We start from the raw sequence: 25716 nt of genomic DNA on the forward strand, positions 1-25716 counted from the left end.
GGCACTCACTCCTCACCAAGTATAATGCGCAATCCCATTTCCCTCGCTTCACCAGGGCGGCCTCGATCTCAGCGTTCTGGTGAGTTTCGTCTTTCGTTTTGTCATCTAAGATTTCCCCCCATTATCCGTCTCGTCTTTGCTGTACCGCCTACAGAATTATCTGGCCGTCTCTGAGACCGACAGTTCACCCTCTGGCAGTTTACCGCATGCTTGCTGAGAAAAACAGACATTCTTGTGTGACGGTGTTGTGGAATTAGTCTGGTCTGTCACCCCTTAAACTTTGCAATTTGTGTTTAGAGTGTGAGGTGTTTTTTATTTATATCTTTTTTGCTGTAAGACACGATATGGCCCAGGTTCAAACTAACTGCAGTGTGCCTGTGTAGCCTTCATATTTGCATTGCTCCAGGGGGGTGGGGAGGTGCCGGGGGTGTGAAGCCTCTGGGATCTGGCTTTTCCAGGGTGAGAGACTGCTTTCGGGAGGAATGGTGTTGTTTCCCCCCTTGTGTTCGGAAGGGTAGGAAATCTGCTGTTCCTTAAATAGAGGAGGTGTGATCCATCCTGGGGGGAGTTTCCTCTCTTGCTGTCCTGCAGTAGGATGCTGTTTATTTAAACAGCCCCCAGGCAGCCTTGCAGGAGGTGGGGGTGGGGGACTCTGCTAGAACTCTATAGGACCCCCTATTGCTTTGGTCAACTTCACCTCAGACAGCAGGTACCACTACGTCTTCAAACAGGAGGCCGCTCCTCGAAATTCCCCGATGGGACTGTGGCTATAAACATTCAGTAGAGAGCAGCCATTATTCTGTGCTGGGATTTGTTTGTTGTCTATCCAGAAACAAACAGTGGACGTGATGTATTGTCATGCACTCACATGTCTTTGTTGTTCTGTGTACCTTGTTCTAAACTTTCTCATTTTTTCCCATGTACCAAAATAAGTCTTCTGTGTTAATTCTGCTAGACCAGACAAAATAATCTTGCTAATTCTTCAGTATGGCTTGTGGCACTCCTGACAAAACACACTTGCCGCTTGACTAATTCACTTAAAAATCATATTAAGTCTGTCATCCTTAAAAACAATAAATCACTTTCTCCCTTAGCTTGGGGTTTCCTTTTGGCCTCCGCGTAATTAATAAGTTATGCTGCTCAGTGAAGGAAAGGCTTTCGCAGAGCGGTGCTCAGATTGTCCATGCAGCTGGTCTCCTGGAAGCAACCCTGGGAACGGAGGCCCTGCCCAGACGGTTGGAGCATTGTGTCACAGGAGGACCAGGGAATGCCTCAGAGCTGTGGCAGGAGAGTGAGAGTGAGAGCTACCCCCTATAAAGTGGCTCCCTATGGGAGAGTTACCCCCTACCAGCAAAACTGTACTTACCTACCTGAACTCACTACTACAAGTGAGTACTACAACTGCTTACCTGTTCACCTGAATCACTACCATCTAAAGCAATTTGTTATGTTCTAAAAAAAAAAAGTTTCTTAAAAAAAAGTTTCTTTAAAAAAAACTTCAAATGTAATGATTTAATGCACTTGTATCTCTACCAGCTAGCTTGTACCTTGCAAACAATTGAAGCTTGGTCATGCAGCACATCTAATATTGTGCTTGTAATGTAGAAGAGTTGCCCCCTACAGGAAAGTCCCTACAGGAGTGTGGCCCGCTACAGGAGAGTGGGCCATTACAGAACTCCCCCTAAGGGAGAGCAAGCTGATACAGTAGAAAAGCCCAAAACAGGAGAGTGGCCCAGTATGGAGTGGTGCCCTGCTAACAAAAGGGTGTTCCTCTAAAAAGCTATTAAAATGTCCATACTAATTACACTTATTTAATACCATGTTTTAAGTAAACGAAACCATAGACAAGACTTTGGAACCTGGAATGTATGTACTTAGTAGCTGCTTTTGTGACATATTTGAAGTAGCAACCAAGGATGAGAAGGAAACAAATTAAATTAAGCATTCCCCATACAATATCATACCACAATAACAATGTACTGTGAGATCTATAAAAACCAATAAAACGGTTTTTAAATTTATATTTACGTAATAAAAATCTGTTATATTCGCGCTGAAATAAATAACAAACTGTTCAAACATATCGGCCTCTCAGGAAGGCCTCTCTCTATTTTTAATGTGTTTTCTACAGATTATGTCAAAATAGCAAAGCCTATTTTTACACTCCTCAATCTATTTTTACCTGTTTGAAGTTTCATACTCCAGTAAATAGGCTGGGCATTTGAATGGGTTCATAAAAAAAAAAAAGAAGAAGAAAAAAGTAAAAAGTGGAGGCAACTGGCAGCGGGGTGCTGGAGAATGTGGCCCCCAGCTTGGACTGAGCGTAACAGTAAACACAGGTCTGAGGTCTGTGGCCGCGCACCAAATATTTAGAGAAGCGTGTGCATTTTTCTATTGTGTGCCGGGGCAGCAGGATGCATCTGAAGAATTTGGATTGTGCACAGGGAACGCAATGGTCCAAGAGCTCTAGGCGTGATTGACGGCGCGGTCAAGTCACGCACGGTTTTGTTCAAATCATCCTAAGCGGGGCGCGCTGTTTTTTAAGAAGGGAGATGGGGCCGAGGTCTTTGAGTCTTCGAGTTTTCACACCAGTGACGCTTCATTGGAACTGTACAGCTGAATTCTGCAATGTCCTGGGAATTTGTGATGTCAGTTCCCGCAGACATGCTTTTAGGCCAAATGAAGCTACTCTCTGTTGTATGGAATGTTTTAGGTTTGTATTATTTTCCCCTTAGTTGGCCCCAGATGGGCGTATGTCTTTGATAAATACTAGAGGGACTAGCATCGGCCATCTGCTAATACAGTCTCTCAATAACTGTACAATCTGTTAAACATTAAAAATCACTTAACATGACATCTTTAAAATGTATGGCAGGAAAGGGAGTACGTTTGCCTTCAGTGCAACTACTCACAAAAATGTTGTTAAGGGCACGTTTTGTCACCTCTGTTTTGCCTCTGAACATTACTGTAAGCCCTAGATACAGAGCAGTTTCTTGTATGGTGAAAGATGCTGTTGTTTTGTAGAGTGAAATACATTTACAGCCCTTCCCCAGTTTGAGAGTCAAGTGTGAATAGGAAGCAAAGTCTCTTTAACAGCCTGGAACAGGAACAGGTGCATAATCTGTGGAGGTGATGCTAAAGTAATTTTAACATATTTTACCTGGAAATTTCACATCTTACATTTGCACATATTAACCACGGATATTTATTCAAGTGATGCCTCTAGTACAATTTGCATTTGACTCGAGAGAGGACATTCACCACTGCCTTGCAATGCCTGCTTAGGACTGGAGGCAGAGAGTTGCAATGTGGAACACATCAGGGTCTGTTTCAGCTGTTTCAAATACTACAAAATAATAACATCGCTGTAAAACTGATCCCAACTGGCCCAAGACGGCCACCTAAATATGCTTTGATGGCTCATACTGAGACTGTTAAAATACTGACATTTGCACACAGTTATAACTGTAGTCTCCACTCAATTCTCACTTCCTGGTATGAAGACGTGCAGTTCACTGATGCTTCGTGAGTTGAAACTAGGAGACCAATTGTACAGTTCTCTGCTCCTGAGACAAATCATCATTTGCATGCCAAATTAGGTGTAAGGAATGGAGCTATTTTGAGCTTTAGTTTCCATTTAAATACTTAATGACTGATTCGGTTTTTTTCATGGTTTTTATGGCAGGGTTGAGATGATTCAGGGGCCCTGGCTGGAACATTTAGTGTGGTACACAATTAGCTAAAGACGTTCACCTTGACCTGCATTTAAATCACTCCTATCGCTCATTTTCACATTTAAAATAAACTAGAGTGAAGTAGGCCTAACTACCTTTTATTGTTCTGAGCGTCTTAAGGTTTGGCCATTCGTCACATCCAGTCTTACCCCTGTGTTTCCACCTCTAATGATCTCCAGGTGCCACATAAGTCACAAAGACATTTTTATAAACTTTTAGTGCACAACTTGATGAAGCCTAATAACACCCAGAGGGGGGTTTTAAGTGGGGGGTAATTACGTTGCAACTTGCCACATTTGCAAATGCAAGTCAGCTCGAGTCAACTCAAGTTAACGCTGCGGCAATGAATCAGGCTTTAGTCAAAGTCTTAATGGCTGCACAGATGTGAGCTTGGTCTCAAGGCAAGAAGAGGCATTCCCCCACATGAGAACTAGAAGGCTCAGAGGGTGTCTTCCCAGAGGGGTAATCTAGTACATCTTACCTGTTCACTAAAACAAGCCCATCTACGTCCAGGAACACCACCCCTATCTATCTATCTTTCATTCTGTCCCTCCGTCCCTCTCTCCTTGCCCACGTCTTGATAAATCCCTCTCTGCTCTCTTTTTAGGTCTGGTGATTGGATATTCTATGACTCCACCCACCCTTGACAGTCCTAAAGACGACATTGTGATTCATGCCAATGACACATTAACCATTACATGCAGGTACAGGAAAGAACTCTTAATTTTTTATAATTGTTTGATGCAATGTTTATGTTGTTTAATGAAATACATTACAGACAGAATATTAATATTGACCAGGATTTTACTGTCTGGTTTACAGAAATAAAAATTATGGTGACATCACATTGCACTCCCACTGTGATAAATCTTATAATCCTGTAAGGCTCTGACAAGGATATGAATATGTTAAAGAAACTGTGATCACGAAACTAAGTGCTAACAATGTGTTTTGAAAGCAGAGGATGAGAAGGTGAACCTAACTTTATTTGCCTCAAATCCCACTGAAATCTCCATAGTCGTCTTTGCCAAGAATCCTGTGGATAAATTGTTTTGTAGCAGTAGCAAGTGCATGCCTTTTGGAAGAAAAATAATGTTTTTGGCTGCTTGTCCCAGAGTTGTTCATGAAAACTATTATGCATTTAAAAAAAACATGGCTCATGTTCAGAGTATCATTGTGGTTCAAAATCTGGTTACAAAGGAAATCAGTCTTATTTTCCTCATTTTCCTGTGGCCAAGTACAATCTGATGGATAAGCCCTATTCAGAAGGGATTAATGTAGGAGAACACAGGCATTTTATTATCCGAATTGAGCCGGGAAATGAATGACTTCAGAGTTTGTATTGTCACAAAATTTTATTCTGCAGAGCTAAGGGATAGAAAGTCTAACAGATACATTTCCAGGATGTTTAGCATTCAAAGCCGTTCATGTTTAAAAGCAGACTGACTTTGAATAAATGTCAGCACTCATTAGGCTACCTTGTCTAGCATTCTCATGCTGCATTTATATCGACTGAAAGGAGTACGTTGATGATAATGTCTGCAATCATTTCTGCTTAGCTGATGAGTACTGTGGCTGTTTTTGCTTGTTATGTTTACAGGAACAGTCTGGTGGCTGGAAAGTTAGTTAATTGATGATATAAATTCAGTGACACCAGATTTTTTTTTTCTGAAGTCTGTTTTGCAACAACAAAATGGCACAAGCAAATACAGGGAAAGGAACGGCATGTGAAAGATAACCCATTATGATTCTACATCATGGATTGCTCTCTGATGTCTGTACCTCGGCCCAGTGTTCCCAAATAGCAGCTGTATTTATCTTTTCTGCATTGCCTTTGCTGTGTGTTGACGTTGGATGTGACCCCGTGGTATGTCCTCCCAATGCCTAGGGGGCAGCGCATTCTGGACTGGGCCTGGCCTGAGCAGACCCTCACCAAGCAGGAAGTGAAAGACCGGCAGGAGCAGCAGGAGCAGCCGCAGCTTGCAGAGACCCCAGGCCAGCGTGCCGTCTGGGTCAGGGAGTGCCAGGGGGAGCCTGGGAAGCCATACTGCAAGACCCTGGTGCTGACCGGCGCCCGCGGCAATGACACCGGCTACTACCGCTGCTTCTACCAGGACATCAAGGCCATCATCGACGGCACCACCGCCGCCAGTGTCTATGTATTCGTCTGGGGTGAGTTCCCTTCAAAGACAGAAATCCCCATCCAGTTCTTATTCCAGTTTCTACATACCACCTGCACTGCAGTTCTTGAATGGAAATTTGATGTTTGCCCTTATTGCACTCAGCCTGCTTTACCATCTATTAACCTTTCCTAAATAACTAAATAAGCTGAAACCTATCCCTCTGGAGTTTCAGTTTGAAGTTACTAGTAATTTAAGGAAACATGAAACAAAATTACTTGTATTAGTCTAGGATGAACCAGTTGTGGGCAGCTGTGCATAGCTGTCAGTCAGGGCACACACCCGGGCAGTATAGTCGCACCGCACCATTATTATGTAGGTCTTATTACCTGATGGAAGTAATAGGAAATGCTCAAGTAACCTCTAACCATGTTCCTTCTTTGTTTGTGGATAATAAGGAATCAGGGAGATGAACTGTGGGTTGAGACAACACAGCAGATAGTTCCTAGTGGAATTTTCGCTTTGTTCTAATTCAGTTGGAAGTATAAGACTTACAAAGACACACATAGAGTATGATATATTATTTTATTTTATTATATTTTATTATTTATTTTTTATTTTATTATATTTTATTATATTTTTCCCTTACACTGATCAATTTTAAGCCCCAACTATCTACACAGTAAATGGTGATTTTAGGGAGTGTAGTATGTTACAGTATTTGATGTAGAGTATTAAGAAAGTGCATTCATCTTGATATGATTAAACTAATGCGGTTTATGTTCATGCTGAGTTTAGATTCAGGTTTGTTTGCCCAATATAATTTCAAAATAATCTTTAATAATCAGATCCAGGGGTTTAGCAGAATCCATTTGTGTGGCTCTATCCCACTTTCATTAGTCTCTCCTACACATGTCCAGTTCCCCTGCTTAGCTCTGCTGTCTAACGCTAAGGTTTCTCTTTTCTTTGGGATGAGTACAAGAAAATTACAGACATTTAGCAGAAAATCGATCTCCTTTCTGGGAGATAGTTTTACATCAAAGAGGGCCATTGACTGTTACGGGCTTTAAGATTATTTTTTTTTGCCTCAGGAGTTGGCTAATACTTGGAAGGGAGCCTAATATGGAATAAACCAAAGCTGAAAAAAATGTAATAAAGGGAAAGAAGCACACCTCCTGGTGCACACCTTATTCCTTCTTAATTAAATACTGTGTGACCTAATGTTCTCAGCCTGCTGCTCGCTGGGATCCTGTAACCGCAGTGTGGGAGTTCAGATTCGTTACACTCTATTGATTGAAATTTATCCATTCAGTAAAAAGTAAAAAATATGTTTCTGTTTCTGCTGCCTATACATACCAGTAATAACAATCATAATTATGTTTTTTTTGTTTGTTTCTTATGTATCTGCAATGTTCTGGTCCGCCCATCTGGTGATACCCAAATCCAACACACATTGTGCTACACATTGCCATGATGTAATGAATTGAGTTGGAACATTTTTAAATATAGGGTTACTGGTTGTGTAGCCCTCCCAAGAAGCACATTTCAGTGATTGCTGTATGGATGATGAAGAAATACTGTGCTATGAAGATTACCATAAAGTGGGGTCAGAGAATCTAGAGGAAGCATGCCACCATTCTTCAAATTCATGACTGTTCCTTGGAAAGCAAACAAACCTTGTACTGAGGTCCGTTCAGCTCGTTGCTATTCACCTCTAGCATAAAGGGTAACACATTCACAAGTCCTGTGGACCCCCTTATAAAAATTATATTTTGTCAATAACCATCCTGCTGTGTAAAACTCTTCCCACTCTGCTGAAGGTCAGAGTGAGGCAAGGCCTTAGTGTCTGAAATCTCCAGAAAGTCTCTGTCACTGTCATCAAATTACGGCTAGTGCCTGATTCACAAAACACATTAACCAGAAACTGTGACCAGAAACAAAATGGTGGTGGTCCAGGACTTGGTTGTAAGATCTCGCGTTTACTAATCAATGATCAATCACCTGCCTATTGAGTATTGAGGAATCATTTACAGGAATCAATGAAAAAAAGTCACTTTCTATGAAGGGTCCTACAGAGGGAATACTTCATAAGTGCTATATAACATCTTCATAAGCATTGAATAAGATAAATACTTGTGCAAACCAATACAGGCTGTCACAAAGGAGACTGGCTCACCATTCTAATTTGGTAGTGCATGTTATAGAAATGACACCTAAGCCACATCCATTTTAAAGCCATATAAAGGCATTCAGTTGACACTGTTGATAATGCATAGTTATTCAGTGCTTATGAAGGTGTAATGTAGTGCCTATGAAAGCTTTATGTCATTATATAAGTTCCACAGGAGGTGTCCATGAATACAGTTTGCACTTGTTTTTCTTTTTGTCCTTCTGGGCAGTCGTGTGACATCAGTTAGGGAACTTGGCTTGAAACCAGAAGATTGTAAGTTCAGCTCCAGGGTGGGGCACTAATGTTGTCCCCTGGAGCAATATATTTCCTCTAAATTGTTTCAAAAAATATTCAGCTGTTAAAAGGTCAGTGTGGGCTATCCCTTTCCGTCAGCCCGAATGAGACTGTTTGCGAAAAAATTTTACCTAAGAAAAAATAACAGATCAAATACAGACAGCTTTCCTTGATTATCTGTGCATATTCGGTTGGCCAGTATGGTTTTGTTGTGTGCCCCAAGCATCTTCACAATAACACTGTACATGTGTTCCTTGTCAAATTAATTGGTTTAATGAAGGAAACAGGACCTCAGCTTTTACAGTTTTACTTTGACACAACATGACTTTGCTGCACTTGTAAACTGCAAATCGGTCACTAGTGTGTTGACATCAGATGCTGTCTCTGAAAGGCCGAGCCATGCTGTGGAAGGTATGCTGAAGGAAACACAGGCAGAACATGGTAGGCTTCCAACAGAAACACAGACAGTGGTGCATAAATTTTATCTGTTTATCTTGTGGGAGATGTTGACTATGTTCTGTACAGGCTAGTATGAAGCAATATTATGACATGCTTTGCTTAGTAATTAATGCTGACTATTGCTTCGTAAAAGGCAAAAAAGAGGAAAGTAACATAATTAAAGGACCCATTGTCCAAGAGATTTCTCAATGCAATTCAAGTTTATATGTTCAATTTTAATAAATGATGGAGACTTGCCTCATTTCACTTGAGAACAGTGCTTTTAACACTAGACCATGCTGCACTGCACTTGTTTGCAGTCTTTTTGTGAATGCTGTGGGAGTGGACGTCTGTAACTTTTTCACTGTAGAGCTGGAACCAGGCTATCATGGGCTACAACCAACGCTGTCTGTCTGGCTAAATCATGCTTGCTTTAATATTGCACTACCTCACAAACGGAGCTGTAGCACAAGCAATAACTGAATGGTGGCTCCTCTATAAAATGGGGTAAGTACTTGGAATATCCACAGGTTCAAGGCTGTTTTCCATTAGGAAAATAGATACCATATTAATTCTATCTTCCTGCAGTTGTTTACTGCAATCTGGGAAAGTGGGGGTATATTTTCTTCCCTCTGAGTTTATCTTCTCAGTTTTTAGAACCAATGCAAAAAAAGGCACAACTCCAGGCTTGATAAGAAAATGGTTTATCCCAAGAAAATTGGTTTTATTCCAGTAACGCCACTGGCAGAGTTTATGACCACAAAATACAAGGAGTAAAATACAGCACACATTTTGGACTCACATTTCTACTGAACCCTTAGATATTGGCAATATGACTTTGCATACAATTCCATTGTTAATGTTATTGAGACATGGTAGCTGAATAACCATTTGACTGAAGGGATACCTTGAATTTATAAAATGTTGGGGAGTCCTTGCAAGTTATATAGCTTGCATATATGTTATATATGGGCTAATTTCGCCCATAGCTTAGTTGTCACAGAAGTGGGCCAGCGGCTGTAGCACTCGCAGGCTGGAGCAGATATGGGCACACATAAAAAGAACAGATCATGGTAAACCACCCGCAGCACGAACTAAGCAAGCCGGCCCGGGATTTGGATACACTGAGGGCTTGAAGGCTCAGTTGGACAAGAGCCTGAGTTTCTCCATGGGGTCAGGAGTGCTCACCCTCATGACCCGAAAACATCTGTGTTTGAGGTTTCAATTAGCAGCGTGCCAGAGGGCTCACCCTCTGCCCCTTTGTTGTCCAAACATTTTTACGGCCTGTCTGTTTATTTTACATTGCAGTAAATGTGAATAAGATCATGTGTGGAGGGAGAATGGGAAATTAAGCGTTTCAAATATTTCTGAAGAAAAACATGCAGTGCAATACTACATTATGTTGGTTTAATTGCGTGCTGATTTGCAATTGTTTTTCCGAAAGATACATTTGCAGACGTCATTGCAAAAGAATTTCAGCGCGCTGTGACAGAATCTGCGCCTGTGTAGCTCTTGACATTTTAAACATTTATTTTACTGGTTGGAGTCTTTTGTTTGCACTCAAGGTTTTTTGGTGGTGTGCTTTATGGGTGTAGGGCTGTTATCGAATGAGGGTTTCCTGTCCAGCTATGGGTAGAGGTTTTTAATTCTGCGTCATTATCCTGCAGGAATTTTCATTACTCTATTTGTCAGTGTTGTCAGTGTCATTACCACATCGATGCACAAACCGGGTGTCACCTGCATTGCATGTTTGAATGACATCAATAGTGACATCACAAAGACATTATGGTCCTTTGGCACAGCTTGTTTAAAGGGGTCAAACACATTCCATGCTTCTTTCTTGTGCACTGAGGGCCCCGGTGGGAATTGAGCTCTCAGATAGCGGTGGGACAGAATCCCGTGTTTGTTTTTTGGCTGTAAGTGGTAGGAGGCAGTGGGTTATAGGGGGCAGGAATAGTGTTATCTAACACACAGCAGGGGAGGGCTACTCCAACAGCTGCTGCTGATAGGGTAGTTAATTCAGGGTCAAGACCAGAGTTTTATTCAGTGTAACCAACTACTCCTGTCTTCAGTTGACATGTATATGAGTTTAAGAAAAACATCAGAAATCTACAGGCCTGTCAGGAAGAGTAATTCACTGAGCTAAAGAAGAAAAGCCATTTGGCACACAAATTATATCAATGCATTAATTCTGGCTTTGGGACAGGCCATTATTGGGATAGGACAGGATGGATGTGTAGCATAATGAAACATCATAGCTTTGTGATGCATAGACTATGGCTTCCCCCATCTTTCACCCTGACAAAAAGAAACTTTGATTGGATGGAATTGTCACCACCCCCTATGTACACCGGACACACCTGGATGTTAGGGGGTTGCTCAAGGGGTCACTTCAAGTTCAGGCTGTACCAGAGCCAGACTCTCCTTGTCGTCAGTCTGTAAACAGACAAGATGGTGGTGGTGTTTGGGGACCAGGAATGGGGGGGTGAAGAGGAGCCGGCTGGGGACCAGGGATGGGGGGGTGAAGAGGAGGCGGCTGGGGAGACACCAAGCTGACTAGAGTGCTCCTGTGACATGGCTTCTAATTTCTCCTGACAAGGTGCCAAAACAGTTTCCATAGATCTCCCTGGGGGGCTGAGTGGGACCAGCTGAGATCACAGCTGTAAAGCAGAATGAATGTGTCCGCAGCGGGACGCCCCAGGCTGCATGTGGCTCCGGTTAGAGGGCCAGACCTCTCGGGGGTGACCCCTTTAAAAACCGTTCGCTTCCCTCTTCCGCTACAGCCGAAAGCTTACGGGGCCCGCGCTGGAACTGTCCCTTGTCAAACACACACACACACAAAACCACACTATATACTCGTGATTTACTGTGGAATATGGTAACTTCAAGGACTGGGTTTTCCATAGCCACATCTGTGGGGCAGAAATATAAGACCTAGAGGCTGGGATCTGTTGTTTTGAAAGCTTGAAGCGATTGCTGTTTGAAGCAGTGTGATTACAACAGAGAATTTTTGGACATGTCGGAATGTAGACACCATGTAATGTAGCATTTCTGCGGCAGAGAAGTGATGTAGTAGCCTGTCACCCTTGACTCAGTGATCTGCCAAATAAGTAAAATAAGAAAGAATTATTATGTATGTTAAATTATGTATTAGCTGGGAGAAGACGTGTCTGTATGCTATCCTGGTGAATACTGTAGGGTTGTAATAGGCCCTGATGTCTGTGAGATGGGTGATGGGAAATGTGCTGCAGGGATGGGGTGCCGTGAGGCTCCTGAATGTCTACATGTCACACAGATGCAGGTGGACATGGGTCCATTCCTCAGTCCATCCCTTACAGAGGGGCTGAAAACAGCTGGATTGTGACAGCGTCTCAGAAACTTCTCATGAGGCTGAGGTGCCATTGAGGACGGCACACGCTCCAGATGGAAGTGATTTTTTTTTTTCTTTTTGGGAAACAATGCGGGCTTTCTGAGTGAGGGAAATGAAATAACCTGTGAAAACCTGCCCCACCCACTCTTAGAGGAAACGTTTCCAACTGCAATTAAAAAGCTGTCTGCGATTCGAGCCGCCCGTCACGGTCTGTCAGCTGTTCTGATGTGTGTCAAAGAAATGTGCGTTTTTTAATATCCTTCCTATCAGGAATACCAAAGGCTTGATAGGTCATGTTTTCATGTAGCGAAGCAAACACTCTTAGACAAATCCCTGGCATTGAATTACTCAGCATGCTGGAAACAGCAGTGACCGTCCAGATATCAACAGTTTTCATCTCACGTGTTGATTTGGCAAGAGCAGTGGAACGGGTGAAGAGGTGACTGTTCGTTCTCTTTCAGACGTCGAGCAGCCATTTGTCAGGAAAAACGTCAATGACCTGGAACCGATCTTCATCACAAAGTCAGCGACCCACATAGAGGTGCCATGTTCGGTGGCAGTGCCTGACTTGAATGTCACCCTGTACTTGGTGAGTGTCTGTCCTAACCTGCCTCTGTCCTCCAGCCAGGTCCCATCCCATTCTCTTGACACTAAGTGTGTTTTTGGCCTTTAGAGAGTCTTTATACCTTTTTGCAGATGCTATCATCCCGCATATATTCACATTACATTACATTATTGGCATTTAGTAAACACTCTTATCCAGAGCGACTTATATCAGTTACAGTTTTTTACAATGTTATCCATTCATACAACTGGATATTTACTGAGGCAATTGTGGGTTAAATATCTTTCCTAAGGGTACAACAGCAGTGCTCCAGTGGGGAATTGAACTGGCAACCTTTCAGTTACGAGTGCTGCTCCTTAACCACTATGCTGCACTGCCACCCCACAGATTCACAAAACTGCTTTTGAAAGCATCCAGCTGCTGATTTGAATTTCTTTTCAAATCTGTTATCTTGTTTAGTGTGACCACAAAACATTGTAAAATTCAGCCTCTGAGATACATAGATATATATATATAATTTTGCAGTCACATTTGAATTATTGATTCCTTTTGAATCAGCCTGAACATTGGAATCCCTTCTGTTTCAAAGGAAAGAACGTTCAGCTCTGAGCATAAAATGCATTTTCTCCAGAGCTCCATCATAGCGTGCAGGCGTTCTTTCTGCTTCTCATCCCTCTGTCAGCCTCACCACTTGACAGAGATTTGTATTTGACATCTATGGTCTCTGCCCAAAATCTTATGCCCCAGCAGGTGGAGCGATGACAGCAGAGGTGTGTGTGACTTTTGCGGCTCCTGTGTTTGATGTTGCAGCTGGAGCCGAACCCTGTCCCCCTGGTAGACAGCGAGATGACGTGGAGCAACAAGCGTGGCTGGTCCGTGCCCAGCAGAGTCATCCACAGCAGGCCGTTTGTCATTGGTTTATACTGCAGCACCTTCCTCCTCAACAAAGAGTTCCGTTCCGCTCTGTACCTGATCCACTATTCAGGTGGGACACTGAAATCAATAGAATGAAGATTTTATTGGATTCTACCATCCCATCTTTAGCATCTTCAGTATACTGCACGTGGAACTCCAGATAGAGAATAGTTCTGAACCAATGTAATAGTGATTGTAATCGTAATTTTCTCCATATAGCTGCTTTTGTTGGCAAAGCTCAGAATCTGTCCTATCCATCACCACCCAATATATATTTAAACACACCATAATATGAGCAAATGAGGGCAATAAATGTGGGGAGAAAAATGTTAATATAGTTCCAGTTCACACTTAGGTGGTCTTATTTTTCATACTGATTTCATGTCAAGATTCAGTCATCAAGTGCATATAGGAATATATACAAAGGGATAAAGCTGTTGGACCCATTTCCCCATTCTACAAACTAAAACTCATCTGTCATTTTGAAAATCTGCTAGACTGAAAAGGGTTAATGGCAAGGATAAGACTGACATTTCTGGTGTGAAAATGAGTAGAATTTTTCTTAAAAAAACACAAAGCAACCAATTTCCCCAGGTGATGATTGGATTGCTAGTTAAAGTGGAGTGACACAGGGGACTTTAGACCACATAGCCTACTCGCTGCTCATTAAAATTGAACTGCGAGGAACCTTATGTGGCAGCGACGTTGAATGAGGTCATCTCTCCCTCACTTTTAATCTGAAGATATCTCGCACTGTTTTCATGGGTGAGCCAAGATCAACACTTTTAATCATATCACTTTCTGGTATGGGCTGAAAATGATTCATCCATGGTAATCAGACTAAGGGTTGAAGGGGGCCGCAGATGTGAAAATAAACAGCAGTTCACATTGTGATCAAATGTCAGACTTGTATCTCCGTGCACTCTATAACTTTTGCTTTTAGCATTTTGCCATGACGTTGTGCTGGTCTTTGCGCGTTGCCCTTGTCTCTGACCCCAGTACAGACCTCAGCAGAGGGGACCCCTCTCAATGAGGTTTTCAACAGGGGGGCAGGGGAAGGAAAAAGTGCTGACACCCCCACCCCCCTACATGTCCCCCCCCCCCTACAGGAAGAAAAGTTTATGATTTCAAGCTGCTTCCTGAGAAATCGGTGGAACTCATGGTGGGGGAGGTCCTCGTCCTGAACTGCACGGCATTGGTGGAATTCAACACGGGCGTGGACTTCCAGTGGATGTACCAGGGCAGACAGGTAAACAGGCAGCCAAAGGGGTGGTGGGGGTGTGTCGGGTGGTCGTGGGGGGGTGGGGGGTGGGGGTGGTCTGGGGGGGTGGCATGGTGTGGTGTGGTTCACACACCACAAGCTAACCTGACACGTGTCTCTTACAGCATGTAAAGAGTAAAGAGGGTCAAAGACCTGGCCTAAACAGGCATCATTACTAAACAGGCATTTTTTTATGCATTACTTATACTAGATAAACAGGACTGTGACCATCCAGCACGATCGCACCTTATTGACACACGGCACCGAGGTGTCCAGTGTCCTCACAATCCGTAACGTGAATGTTACCGACACCGGCTCCTACACCTGCTTCGCCAACAGCGTGGAGAAGGCCCTGGAGCTCTCCACCCAGGTCATAGTGCACGGTACGGCATTACATCACATTACATTCATTAGGTAGATGCTCTTATCCAGAGCGACTTCCAGCACAAAGGAAGAAAAGTGAATCCATTCCAGGTAAATGAGCAACAGTGTCAGACCGGGCTAACAACACTCCCATACCAGTGACTGTGAGCATAACAATGTTCAAGCCCTACCACAAGTTAACTCGTGCAACCTGACTAGACAAGGGAGGCCAAGTATACTACCATACATCGGGTATAATAGTACCATACATATGGTAGTATGGTTGTATTGTTTGGTAGTATGGTAGTATGGTATGACTGTGAGGTCAAGGTCAGCTGTCTGTGCTGACAGGAGCTTTTAAAACTCTAAAAAAGCTGGCGTCTCATGACAGGAGAATGACCACTTCAACATGAGGTTAAACCAGTAGCACTTTGCAGCTTTCGTGCCACTCATTTTGTGGAATGACAACCACTCAGGGGGAGGTTCAGCTAATTGCAAGTCAGTGTTGCGTTTTACTATATTATCACCTGTCTATTCTGGCCTGTAGAGTGGAACTTTGGCACTTCATTGCAAAATTGCAAAGTGCGGTGATTACCATACCCCTGTGTTATCTGGCCTATGCTTCAAACGTCTGCCTTTCTCATACAAGGGGAGGAATAGAAATTAAATTATTATTGTTATTAGTAGATAACTGCCTTCAATTATTGTGCTGCATTGTGGAGTCAAAGGGTCTTTGTGCAAATTACTCCTATAAAAATATTTGCCTCTGTATTGCTCCCACATGTGTGTTGTTATTTGACTATTTGACAGGTATGCTGAAATGGGGTGTTTTGTGAGGTGTTGTACAGCACATATAAATCGCACTGAACAACCTGCAGTTGTAATCTGAATGGGATGCTTCTTTCAGAAAAGCCCTTCATCAGTTTGGATTACAAAGACGGGCCAGTTGTGGAAGCTACCGCCGGTCAGAAGACGTTCAGACTCTCCGTCAAAGTGTCAGCGTACCCCTTGCCAGAAACACAATGGTATGCTAGTACCTTCAGCAAACAGTGGGGCCCTAACAAAAAAATGCATGACATTATTTACATGTTTTGATCAGGAAATCTCCACCTCAGTTCCTTCATACCATTATTATTATTGTTTTTGTTTTACAGGTACAAAGATGGAAGGCTTATTAACAAGAGGCCGGAGTTCAATCGGATGAAGTACCAGCATCATGCTCTGGAGATCAGGGAAGTGTGCCAGCAGGACGCCGGAAACTACACTATCGTCCTGAAGAACAACGCCGCCCTGCTGGAGAGGAGGCTCAGTCTCATCTTGGTTGTAAATGGTAACCAGCAGGTCAATTTATGAGGGGGTTATTAAATCTAACCTTCATGGTACTTTGTGTTCCACTTTAAGGTTATTTTTTTGTAACTTAAGGTTATTTTATACACCATCACTAGTTTAGCAGTCATTAAAATTTGATGAAAAATATTGTCAGCAAATAAAAAAGCAAGGCCCCTCCTAATATAAGGCCTTCCATGCCTTTTTATGATCATACATGGTATGGTCATGATTAGATGATATGTAATTGTGATCAGTAATTGTTCATGAAACACATGTGGATGTGGAGACTCCCATTATAGTGAGAGTGAAACATGCACATTGATATTTTTTTGTGCTTACACGGTAACTGATTGAGAACATATCTGTCCTCTTGAAGTTCCCCCCCAGATCCACGAGAAGGAGGCCGCGGCGCCCACCAACCCCTACAGGAGGGGGAGCCGGCAGACCCTCACATGCACGGCTTACGGAGTCCCCGCCCCCTCCACCATCACCTGGCAGTGGAGGCCCTGGGGCCCCTGCGGACTCAACAGCACCCGCCGCAGCCTGTAAGAGCCATGTTTGGCCACGCCTGGCCACACCCTGTCTCACCCTTTATTTCATTAACTCACTGCTGGCTGCTTCTGGGGAAAGTTCAGGATATTGTGATTACCAATTATTAACTAGAAAGTCTGAGGACAAACTTTGGATTGAGAAAGGCTGGCATGGTAGTAACTAGTAGTTACAAGCTTTGCTTGGGAGACTGTATCTGTGGCCGCTGTAACAAGCCCATTCTTATGTCAGATGCACTTGTTAGCATGTTCAGATTTCAAATTTTCTATCCATGTTAGACAATGTGAAATCTTAAATATATCAAAAAAATAAGATGTTGACAGAAAAGACAGAAGCAGTGCAATCCAGTACAGTCTGAAGGTATCATCTATGTTTTATAAATGTAGCTGAAAAAGTGGAAGAGTTGTGTACAGAAAATTGAATGGAACAAGAAGAGTAAATAGAAGAAATGCTAGGAAGAACAGTAAGTTAGCTTTTTCAAGCCAACTTAATAATAAGAATAGTTGGCTTTTCCAGTCCAGCTTAATTATTCATTGTCTGCAGAGCAAGCAGCCTTTTGCAAAGTGACTCAAATTGCATTTGACTTAAAGTCCATGTATACCATGGGGTACATTTAACAAAGTGATTTAAGTTACTTCCAGCCTCAGTATACCATGCACTATGCCACACCATTGCCTCCCTTAGTTGACCTTGACTGAACCAAAAGAACTGCTCAGCGCAGCTATGGAGCACACAAATGCACAACATCCAATGCTATTTTTTAAAATCATTCTTTTGAGGAATAGTCTTCTGCATCAACAGGTACATTAGGGTGTGCAGGCCAGAGCCCCATACCCTGTAAGTGTCCGCTGATCTTTAAAGTGTCATGGGTCAGGCCATGTTTGTCCCGAGAGCGCTGGTGCGACGCCACATGGTTTGCACCGAGTTCGGCCTGGACGCTCTCTGTCCTCCTTGGCACTGTGCCTGCGGCAGTCTCTGGCAGAAGGCCGTGTTGCGTTTTCTGCGTTGTTTGTTTGTCTGTAGTAAAGCGTCAATCTGCAACTCCTCTGTGTGACTGGATAAGGTGAGGGAGAGATAAGGGAGCTTGAAAGGGAGGGGGCGGGGATGGGCTGGGTCCCCGGTAGGTGGAGGGAGGTTGTTCGTAACAGGGCACTAGTGCAAAACGAGGAGGGATACGACGTGTGATCGGGAGTGATGTGTCGTCCGAACAACAGGAAGTGTGGGGCCAGGGAGCCTAGTGACATCCTCTGGCCCTGAGGTAGGGGGAGGAGGACAGGCTGAACTGTCAGTGTTGACAGCACCCAGCCCAACCTGTTTCCTCCCCCGACACGCAATAGTGCTTCCGTCCCAGCTCCTCCAGAACAATTTTTTGCACACATCGGTTCACCCTGTCCCAAAAGGGGCTTCCTCCCCGCTCCCTGCCCCACCTGGACAGCTAATACATACAGAGAAGACTGGGGCTCTGCACAGCTCTGCTCTCTGTCTGCATTCAAACAGCTCTCACACACAGAGGCTAGCCCAGAACCAGTCCAGACACAGTCTGCTTGGGTCTCTATTTTGAATTATTCATTCTTTTTTTCATTTCAGCTAAACTCATAAAATTGTGCGACGGTCAAAGGAGAAATGTCAGTAAATCAAAATTAGAGACACAAGCACATTGCGGTTATATCAAATTAGGCCCCGGCTTTGAGGTCTTGGCAGCCGAGCTGGACTAGAATAACCCTCAGACAGGCACAGAGGCTGGCCCTGATCATCCTGGAGGCACCCCCCCTCAGCTTCTGACTCCCAGCCCGGGACTCTCGGAGGAGAGAGCTCTCTCGCAGACCGCGACAGCTGCATCGCTCAGGGTGCTCTCCATCTGCTCGTCATCTCCTCCTCCTTCTGCGTACCCGAAAGGAGTTCCACACTTAAGCCTTTTCTGGCCTTCATTTATTTTTTATTGAGGTCTTAAGCGCTTCATCCCTTTTATTGCCGCATCGCTCCTGCCTCCTCTTCATCTTTATTCCTCTTCCTCATATTCCGTGCAGCTGTTCCTTTTCGTTTCTTTTTTTAAGGGGGGGGGGGGGGGGGCAGACATACCCAGCAAAATTTGTGGTGGTTAAAATTTGATGAGCAATTGCTGTTGCCTGTGTGTATCCTTAGTTACCCCCAGTCAAACACAGGAAGGCAGCAGTGGCTAAAAGCCACTTCCTCATCAGGGGGTGATCAATCTAAACGTCCTGACAAAGACAGACAATGCCTGTTGGTCAAGGAGGATGTAAGGATCATCATGGGGGGGATGACATTTTCTCTAAACTGTCCCCCAAAATTGATTTGTGTTATCAGTGCAACTACAGGGGTTGTTCTATCAACAAGGATTACCTTATTGAAGTGTGGTGTAATCAAACATTTATTTTTTCTTTTGTGGTATTTATAGGTGTGCATCAGTAGTATTTAGGTAATATGTGTCTTTAGGTAATATTAGGGGGAGCTTCTCCTGATTTCCTTTGTGTGAAGCACCTTGATGGGCAAGTACCCCGTGCAAAGGAAGGCACTCTATCACAGTGGCCTTAGCCCACATTCATCTCTTTAATGCTGAGTACCAAACAGAGAGATTTGGGGTACCTCCATTAAAGACTTGCTGATGGAGGTGGAGATTCTCAGTTAAAAGTCACTGTATTAGCTGTAATATTTTTTTTTTTTAAATATCATTTGCTTCCTTGCACCAATGAGTTGACTCCATAATCTCAAGAAGTATCTTTATGAATTTTGAAATCAGTAGGAAATAGAAACGTCCTTTTTCTGGATCAATGTAGGTCCCGCAGAGGTGCATTAGGACGGCAACGCAGAGACCAGATCCCAGAGTGTCAAAACTGGCAGGACATGGACTCGGATAACACGGTTAATGCCATCGAGAGCATCGACACCTGGACAGAGATGGTAGATGGGCGAAATAAGGTACGTAATATTCTCACATCATTACATTATTGTCATTTAGCAGATGCGCTTGTCCAGAGCGACTGACATAGGTTACAACTTTATCCATTTACACAGCTGGATATTTACTGAGATATTTACTGAATTGTGGGCAAAGTGCCTTGCCCAAGGGTGCAACAGCAGTGCTCCAGAGGGGGATGAAACCAGCAGTCTTTCAGTTACAAGCTCTGCACCTCTCTACTATGCTACACTGCTGCCCCCAGCATTGCAACTTTAATACAAGCCTACTTATTGTTAGCTGACCAGATAAAGACCCTTGGGGTTTCGACATCTTTGTATTTTATCAATCAGCGGGGAGCATTACTGTATCTTGCAGGTGGGCATCATTTCACTTTTCCCTATATTCATGCCCAGCACCTGCTGCACATTTTGGGTGTGCCTATGTACTATTCCTGTCAATGACCGAGTACGTGGTCCCCACCCCAATTTATGTAAGTGTCCCCAAGCCTAAACAGAGACACTTTTTTATGTAAGTGTGCCAAATACTGAACCCTGACCAGCATTTGTCAATCAAGAGGACAGAGAGGCCAAGCGCGCTGCCATTTCCACATGAGAAATATTTAAAACCGTCTTCCTCTCCACACTTCCTGGAGGGAGAGAGAATAAACACACAGGGAGAGAGCACTCACTTCCTGTTTTCAGGCACACCTGTGAGGTCATTTCCTGCAGTGTGGGAGGGGATGGTGCAGTGGATGTGTGTAGGGGAGGGGGGGGGGGGGGTGGGGGGAGTGGTGATGAGGGGGGTTGCATGATCGTCTGACTCCGACAACAGCCAGAAAAAAGTTCACATTTCTTCCAGCCCTAAAATCTTTCAACTGCACTGCATGAAAGCGATGTCAGGCTTATAGCAGATGCTTCTTCTTTGACAGACGGTGAGCAAAGTGGTCATTCAGAACGCCAGCGAGTCCGCCATGTACAAGTGCTCAGCCTACAACAAAGTGGGAAAAGATGAAAGACTTATCTACTTCTATGTGACTAGTAAGTATCATGAGGAAGTTCATGTCATCATCTTAGCCTTTTCCAACACGTGCTTATTCATAGCATCATAATTAATGTTCCATTACACAAAGTCATAAAAAATAAACTGGCGTTTTTTGGTACATGCGCCGGCAGCTGGGGTTCCCATGTGTCCAGTAATACTAATATTTCCAGCATTTCCAGCCCACATTTTTATGTTATAGATATAATCACAGCTGTGGTGCCTGGCCAATTTAATGTCAGGGCTGTGCTGTTGTGACCTATCAAAATCTGGTAGTTTATTTTTCCGTCTCTTTTCAATTACTCACCGCGATTCCACAGAGGTGATTATAATAGTTTTCCTTAGGCATTTTGAAACTAGAGTTCTATACTGTGCTTGCTTTTACAGTGTCAGACATGCACGTTTCTTTAATCCATTTTGTGTGTCCTGCTTGACATCGCCTTTCCTGAGTCCACTCAGTTTTCTGGGCTTTAGTGAACTGTCAGTCTGGAGTCTGAATACAGTTTTGATCACTGTCTGTGCTTACTCCCGCTGCCACAGCTATCCCAGAGGGCTTTGGGATTGAGCTGCAGCCCACTGAGGAGCCACTGGAGCAGGACCTGGTTCGGCTGAAGTGCAGTGCGGACAACTACACCTACGAGAGCCTGCAGTGGTACCGGCTGGACCCGCGAGCCCTGCAGGACGAGGCCGGCAAGCCGCTGGTGCTGGACTGCAAGAGCGTCCACCTCTACGCCGACCGCCTGGACGGGGAGCTGTCCTTCGAGGCCGACAACAACAACTGGGTGCTGGAGCTCAGCATCCCCAACATTCAGCTCCAGAATGAGGGGAACTACGTGTGTGAGGTTCAGAACCGCCGGACCGGGGAGAAGCACTGTCACCGCAAGTACATCCCTGTCAGAGGTAAGAGAGACGCATCCCTCCAACACACAGGCCTACAGAGTCAATCACACAGGTCTACAGAGTCTGTCACACTGACCCACAGAGTCAATCACACAGGCCTACAGAGTCAATCACACAGACCCACAGAGTCAGTCACACTGACCCACAGAGTCAGTCACACTGACCCACAGAGTCAATCACACAGGCCTACAGAGTCAATCACACAGGCCTACAGAGTCAATCACACAGGCCCACAGAGTCAATCACACAGGCCTACAAAGTCAACCATACAGGCCTGTCGGTACAACATGTTTGTCAATCATATAGGTCTACAGAGTCAGGCATATGGACCTGTCAAACTGTCACATAGACCTGTCAGTATGGCAGAGGCTTGTCAATCAGTCAAATTGTTTTTTCATACAGATCTGTCAAGCTCGTAGGCCCGCAATATCAACGATTCCATTGATGATATATAGCTGTCAGTCATATACACGTGCCACTAAACATGCATGTGAGTGAGACAGCCCTGTAAAAGTCTGCTAGTGTCTTTAAGGTCTGTCAAAACACAAGTGTCACACAGCTATATAATATCAATGACACACACTCAGGCCTGGTAATCGCACATGTCCACCACTCTCAATGACACACCCCTGTGAAGGACGTGGCCCCATTGCTGACACCTGCCTGTTAAAGGAGCCTGTGTCAATGGCACGTTTCCCATTTGAGCCGTGCCTTTGTTGGACATCCTCCCCTGCGTCTCAATGGGACTTTTAAGCTGTTTCAGTGTGACATCACTACAAAACCTGTTCAGGACACTGGTTCATTTCACCCCCCCGGACAGGAATTTATGTGGGTGTAATGATTTCCCTTCCTTCTGAAGATATTCTGAACAGATGTGCGACTCAAATTCTGATTCTGTTTCTGCCATTGCTGAAGCTGAAGTGCTCTGATTTGATCACTCATTATGAATATTCATGCAGGGGTATGCCCAAAAACACAGAATTTCCATATTTCCAAACCAGACTCATTTAGGACTTTTGATGATTTCTGGAAGCATTCCTGTTACAAATTACACTTGTCAGTGTTAATTAAAGACCAAACAAAAAAGGCACAGGGAGCCAAAAAAAGGAAGTGTTTGCTGAAATCTTGGAGTCTCCAAATAATTGATATATGAAACAAAGGAAACTGGAAACTCCAGGAGAAGCACAGGGGACAGAAGGAGCAGGAGAGGTGACAGTCTCCTCCTTAATGGTCTCTGTTCTCAAACACACACAGCCCTGGAGCCCCCGCGCTACCGGCACAACCCCACCAATCAGACGGTGAACGTCAGCGAGTCCCTGCTGATGAAGTGCGACGTGGAGGGCACGCCCACGCCCCAGCTCTCCTGGCTGAAGGACAACCAGCCCCTCCACCCCATGTCTGGTGAGCAGCCCTGTGACCTCTTCTGTATCTCACGTATCTGCAGGCTTTTCTTACCTGGCAGGAAGCCTTCAGGCCAAACCATCTCCCCATAGGCCGAGGCAGACAATTGGATTTAATCTAAGAACTGAAGGATATCATTCTTTTTTAACTCAAACCCCTGCATCCCTTTGTCATTGCCAACTCTCCAAGGAGCTTGTCTGAACTATAATGGTTGCTGATGGGAGAGGGGTTTATGAACAGGTGAAATGTTTTTCCAATGGTTGACTCACCTACACTTTTGATTGGTTCACTTTCAAGTCGATGACTGAGAATACACAGTAGCTCGACAGCAGAGCATAGACTTCATGAAGCCTCACATTTCCTATCACTTGTGTGTGTGTGTGTGTCTGTCTCGGGGCATTTTCCAGTGGCGCATTTTCCAGTGGCGAAATGCTGGAAACAAAGGGGTTGTGCTGTGTTTCCTACTCCCATGACAGCGCTGTAAACAGGAAGAACCTGTGCAGTTCTAAGGGAGATGAGCCAAGAGCACGAAATGAAAGTGGAGACCCGTGAGCTGGGAGCTCTGGCCTTTCCTTTGACCTGCCCTAACGGCTCAAAAGGGGCAGGTTATTTGAAGTGAGACCAACCCGCGATCCATATTCATGAGGTTTAATGACATTAGGCCCTTCACAATGCTCGTCAGGGCAATATACATATTAATAAGTGATGCTATAATGCCATCCGCTATCGCTGTTTTTTTTTTTTTTATGTCGGCAGTTGAGTCCATATCTGTCAGAGACAGAATGCTCTTTGTTCTCCATTTCACGCTTTAATGAATTGGAATGAACAGAAAAATGATACAGCAGTAGTGACGACTTTACAAAACCAAAAATCTGCAAAAAAGGTATTTGCCTTTGACTCTGTCTCTCAGTCTCTCTCTCTCTGTATGTATAACAAAACCATTCATGACAAGCTAACACAAACACCCAAGACAACGTGTCAACATTTTAAAATGATCGGCTCCAGAAACACTTGACCTCCTAAGTCACCCTAAACACACACACTCTCTCTCTCTCTCTCTGTCTCTCTCAAACACACACACGGATGTCAGAGTGAATGAAAGACACATCTCACTTGACAGCTGCTGTGTTATCCTACGGAATGGTGTTGAGTGATAGCCATGGGGAGCGCAGTTCTGAGGGAGCATTGTGGCTTTGGAGCTGAGATGGAATGTGTGTGAGTGTGTGTGGGGGTGGGTTAAGCGCAGGGTGAGAGGGGGAACAGGGATTCGACTGCTGACAGAACCGAGTGGTTCCAGTATGGAATGCAGGGTGGCCCTGTGGGATTGTGGGATTGGTGGTGGTGGGGAGGGGGGGGTGGATCTTTGAAAATGTTGCCAGCCTGTTGAATTTGATCGTTGGATCATTGGAAAGTCATTTTAAATCCTCTGGGAAGAAAGAAGATACAATTAAAATACATTTTCCTGCATTATCTACTTTGTCTAATTGGCTTTTTGGGAAGATTTTTATATATTTTATTTCTGTGGTATAACCAAGTTGATCTATAAAAAGGGGCACATTGTGGGCACAGGTTGGGTTTACTGGTGTGCCGGGTGTGTGTGGGCAGGTGAGCTGATGTGTGGGGGGTGTGGCTGAGGTGGGCAGGGCGGCGGAGCGGGCGCACCTGGTTGAGCAGGGCAGGTAGGTAGGCAGGGTGGGCGTGATTGACAGCTGTCTGGATGTGCACAGGGATCCTGCTGCAGGACTCCAATCGGACACTCAGTATCCAGCGGGTTCGGGAGGAGGACGCTGGTCTGTACACCTGCACCGCCTGCAACAGGAAGGGCTGCATCCACAGCTCGGCAACCATCTCCGTCGTGGGTAAGAGTCGTGCGCGAGAGCCGGGTAGCATCTGCTGCGCATGCATACAAACACACACACACGTACACACACACACACACACACACATTGCATCTGTCGCCACACACAGAAATCACTGCCACACATGCACACACAAACACTTTGTGCAAATTGCTACCACATTTCTACCTCATACTAACTGATCGTCTTCCTTTGTGGTTTTTGCCTCTCTGCAAATTGCCTAAATTGCCACAAACAGTGAGAGAAAGCTTTTGTCATTCACTCAGATTTAACATATTTGGGAAAGCAAAGTCGTCACTATTCCTTATCACTCAGTTAACAGTTTTGTTGTGACCTAACTCAGCAATCTGTAGTGCTAAAGGTTTTCACTGCTATTTTGCTTTCGATATTTGGCTTTGAACTTAATTACGTGTAAGAGCACACTGTCATTTGGTGTTTGTGAGCGATGACATTACGTTATGGAAACTCTGTACTTCAGCTCCCCCTAGAGGTT

General features: G+C 44.3%; 1 protein-coding gene across 2 annotated transcripts in view; it reads left to right on the forward strand.

Annotated features, from left to right (window-relative positions):
* The window catches only part of flt4 (fms related receptor tyrosine kinase 4), a 59166-nt gene that overhangs the window by 25150 nt on the left and 8300 nt on the right, over window positions 1–25716 (forward strand). The window contains exons 2-15 of one of the 2 annotated variants that reach the window (XM_036548406.1): window positions 4342–4438; window positions 5623–5906; window positions 12588–12715; window positions 13502–13676; window positions 14716–14855; window positions 15079–15250; window positions 16138–16255; window positions 16385–16560; window positions 16936–17104; window positions 19904–20045; window positions 20954–21062; window positions 21604–21963; window positions 23218–23364; window positions 25092–25223. In XM_036548406.1, coding sequence (XP_036404299.1) covers window positions 4342–4438; window positions 5623–5906; window positions 12588–12715; window positions 13502–13676; window positions 14716–14855; window positions 15079–15250; window positions 16138–16255; window positions 16385–16560; window positions 16936–17104; window positions 19904–20045; window positions 20954–21062; window positions 21604–21963; window positions 23218–23364; window positions 25092–25223 — 2349 coding nt within the window. The remainder of the gene's footprint in view (window positions 1–4341; window positions 4439–5622; window positions 5907–12587; window positions 12716–13501; window positions 13677–14715; window positions 14856–15078; window positions 15251–16137; window positions 16256–16384; window positions 16561–16935; window positions 17105–19903; window positions 20046–20953; window positions 21063–21603; window positions 21964–23217; window positions 23365–25091; window positions 25224–25716) is intronic. The other variant, XM_036548407.1, reaches the window with a different exon arrangement.

The sequence above is a fragment of the Megalops cyprinoides genome, chromosome 16, assembly GCF_013368585.1.
Source record: "Megalops cyprinoides isolate fMegCyp1 chromosome 16, fMegCyp1.pri, whole genome shotgun sequence".
Classification (NCBI taxonomy): domain Eukaryota; kingdom Metazoa; phylum Chordata; class Actinopteri; order Elopiformes; family Megalopidae; genus Megalops; species Megalops cyprinoides.